The sequence below is a fragment of the Lipotes vexillifer genome, unplaced genomic scaffold, assembly GCF_000442215.2.
Source record: "Lipotes vexillifer unplaced genomic scaffold, Lipotes_vexillifer_v1.1 scaffold37, whole genome shotgun sequence".
NCBI classification, from domain to species: domain Eukaryota; kingdom Metazoa; phylum Chordata; class Mammalia; order Artiodactyla; family Lipotidae; genus Lipotes; species Lipotes vexillifer.
Window position 1 is genome coordinate 3835809 of NW_006791811.1, and position 2834 is coordinate 3838642.

The window sequence follows — 2834 nt, forward strand, 5'->3', positions numbered from 1 at the left end:
AGGATTAATACGGTTTCCCAACTAGTTTCCCTGTCTCCAGTGTTCCTTTCCTCCAATCCATCCTTGCTAGAGGGATTTTTCTAAAATATACGATGCTGGCACTTCTCCAAAGCAACGTTTCCTGGAAACTTTAGAAAGAAGTTCAGCCTGTTAGCATGACACATAAATCTCTTCATTAGGAAATCACAAAGAGGTAAAACACCTTCCTCTGTTTCATCAGATAAGTGATGATAAATTTCTTGAGGGTAGTCCTTTATCATACTTTGTCTCCACTAACATTTCACACAGTGGCTTGCTGAATGATGCAGGAACGAAAACTTGATTTTGCCCATGGAAAGCTTAAGTTAGAACCCCATTTCTAGAGTCACCACAGGCATTTAATCACCCTGAGCCTCATTATATTTCTTTTTTTAAAAATAAATTTATTTATTTTATTTATTTAATTTTGGCTGTGTTGGGTCTTCATTGCTGTGCACGGGCTTTCTCTAATTGCAGCGAGCGGGGGTTACTCTTCATTGCGGTGCACAGGCTTCTCATTGTGGTGGCTTCTCTTGTTGCAGAACATGGGCTCTAGGCAGGCGGGCCTCAGTAGTTGCAGCACGCGGGCTCAGTAGTTGTGGCTTGCGGGCTCTAGAGCACAGGCTCAGTAGTTGTGACGCATGGGCTTAGTTGCCCTGAGGCATGTGGGATCTTCGCAGACCAGGGCTCGAACCCATGTCCCCTGCATTGGCAGGCGGATTCTCAACCACTGCACCACCAGGGAAGCCCGAGCCTCATTATATTTCTGTGCTAAATGAAAATGATAACTAGGATTGTTGTGATGATCAAATGAGTTTGTGGAAATCCTCTGCTTTTAGTAAAAGGCTATATAAATGCTAGTTGTTGTTATAATAAATATTGGGTTTTGAAATGTTTCTAAAAAGCAGTACTGGGGATTCTCTGGAGGTCCAGTGGTTAGGACTTGGCACTCTCATTGCCGGCACTGGGTTCCACTGTGTTTTACTAAACAAAAATGTCAGCAATACCAATAGACAGTTGATTTTTTTTTTTTTTGGCCATGCAGCATGCAGGATCTTAGTTCCCCAACCGGGGATCAAACCCACACCCCTTGCATTGGAAGAGTGGACTCTTAACCACTGGACCACCAAGGAAGTCCCAACAGTTGATTCTTGAGAGTTAAATGACAATGGCATCATATGAGTAGCTCAGAAAAGAAAGAAAAAATAGTAATATCTTATTTTTAAGCATCTACAGGGACTTTTCAAAGGGGACTTTCTCAGTGAGCTCTCCTAGGAGTAGGAGGAAGGGCACTGCTTTAGATAAGAAAATAAGGTAAAGAAACAATGTTAACATATAGGGAGAAGTGGTAAAGGACAATTTACCTTACATAGGCAGTGGTCTCTTACCTTCCCTAGGGACGTCCTGATCACAGGATTTATAAGATTAAGTATACTTCTCATTAGACCATATTACACTTTGCGATGAATTTATATCACTAATTCATTTCTCAGTTCTTGAAATGAGACTCCACCATCTTAAAAAGTGGAAAAAGAAGGCATTGTTTGTGATCAGTATGCTGTTTTTGGTGAAGGACAGTAAAGATTTATTATTCCTTGAACTTAAGGTTGCCAACGCGCTTGATGGATCTGTGTCAGATCACTTAGAATGTGTGGCTATCTCTGGAAAACCCACTTCACTCTCCAGATTAAGATTTGTTGGAAGACAGGGACTTGTTTCACTCAAAGTTGCATGTTTGTCTCATACTGCTTCAGATTAGTTGCCATACGCATAGAATATAGTAAATTACATTAGCAAACTGGTGGCCATTCCTGCTTGTTCCCTGCGGTATGCAAGTTTGCAATCTCCACTGATCACTCTGTAAATTCATGTCAAACACACGAATGATATTCATAGGGTAATCATGACGATTCCTTAACCGTCCACCTTATGGGGATCTAGAACACTGTCTTTGAGCCCAAGAGAGGAATTGCCGGTTCCATCCCCAAACTGCCATGCGCCCCAGGTAACAAACCCTGCAGCTACCATGGCATTTCCTTTCACTCTGACACCTCATCATCCAATCCTCGTGGTATTCTCTTCCATCTCACTCTTTGCAGTTCACATAGGCTTTGATATATTTTAGATGTTCTTAAAAATTTTAACAGTCTAATCAGAACTTTTCATATCTTAGTTACAGACACCCTCCCCAAGAGGAAGAAGACCCTAGGCAAAAGAAAGCGAGCGCTGGGGAAGGTGAGACACTGGTATCTAAACTGGAATCCTGGTCACTTTCCACAGCAAACAAGGCTTGTACTGGGAGGGGGGATTGGAAGACGAGGACCCCACGTGACCTCGGGGGCCCGAGGCTAGCCGACCCCGCCCCCTCCCTCGCCGCCGTCGTGGCCGCCGGGGGGCGCATGCGCAGCCCATGGTAGTGATGGAGGAGAGAAGATGGCGGAAGCGGAGTGAGTTACTTGCTGGTGACTAATGTCGTAACCGGGGGGCGAGTGGGGGGCAGCGACACGTCCCCTTGAGCTCAGGGCTCTTTCGCGGGCAGTGTGGGGAAAGGGGGACGTGAGAGCTTTCTTATCGTGGAGGACCCCGCTTGGCCCTTGTGGGGAGACGGAGAACTGTAAGGGTCCAGTTACCTCCAGGCGGGAGCGCCCCTTCCGCCGTCTGTCCCCGGATTTGCGGGGCCCTGTGCGCAGGGTTGTCCCTCGGACCCCGACCGTAGGAATCTTCCGGAAGATGAGCCCGACTGGACCCCTCAGGCGCTGTCATCCCTGCAAGTGGGCCCCGCGGGCAGCCTTGTGACGGCTGCCGAGCCGGGGGCC

At 46.7% G+C, this 2834-nt stretch overlaps 1 protein-coding gene across 3 annotated transcripts in view; it reads left to right on the forward strand.

The window, feature by feature from the left end:
* Window positions 1-2423: 2423 nt before the first annotated feature.
* The window catches only part of PHC3 (polyhomeotic homolog 3), a 79746-nt gene continuing 79335 nt past the window's right edge, over window positions 2424-2834 (forward strand). Inside the window, exon 1 of one of the 3 annotated variants that reach the window (XM_007464735.1) lies at window positions 2424-2465. In XM_007464735.1, the coding sequence (XP_007464797.1) occupies window positions 2452-2465 (14 nt within the window). In that variant the 5' untranslated portion in view covers window positions 2424-2451. Of the gene's footprint in view, window positions 2481-2834 lie in introns of all 3 variants that reach the window. The other 2 variants (XM_007464734.1, XM_007464733.1) reach the window with 2 other exon arrangements.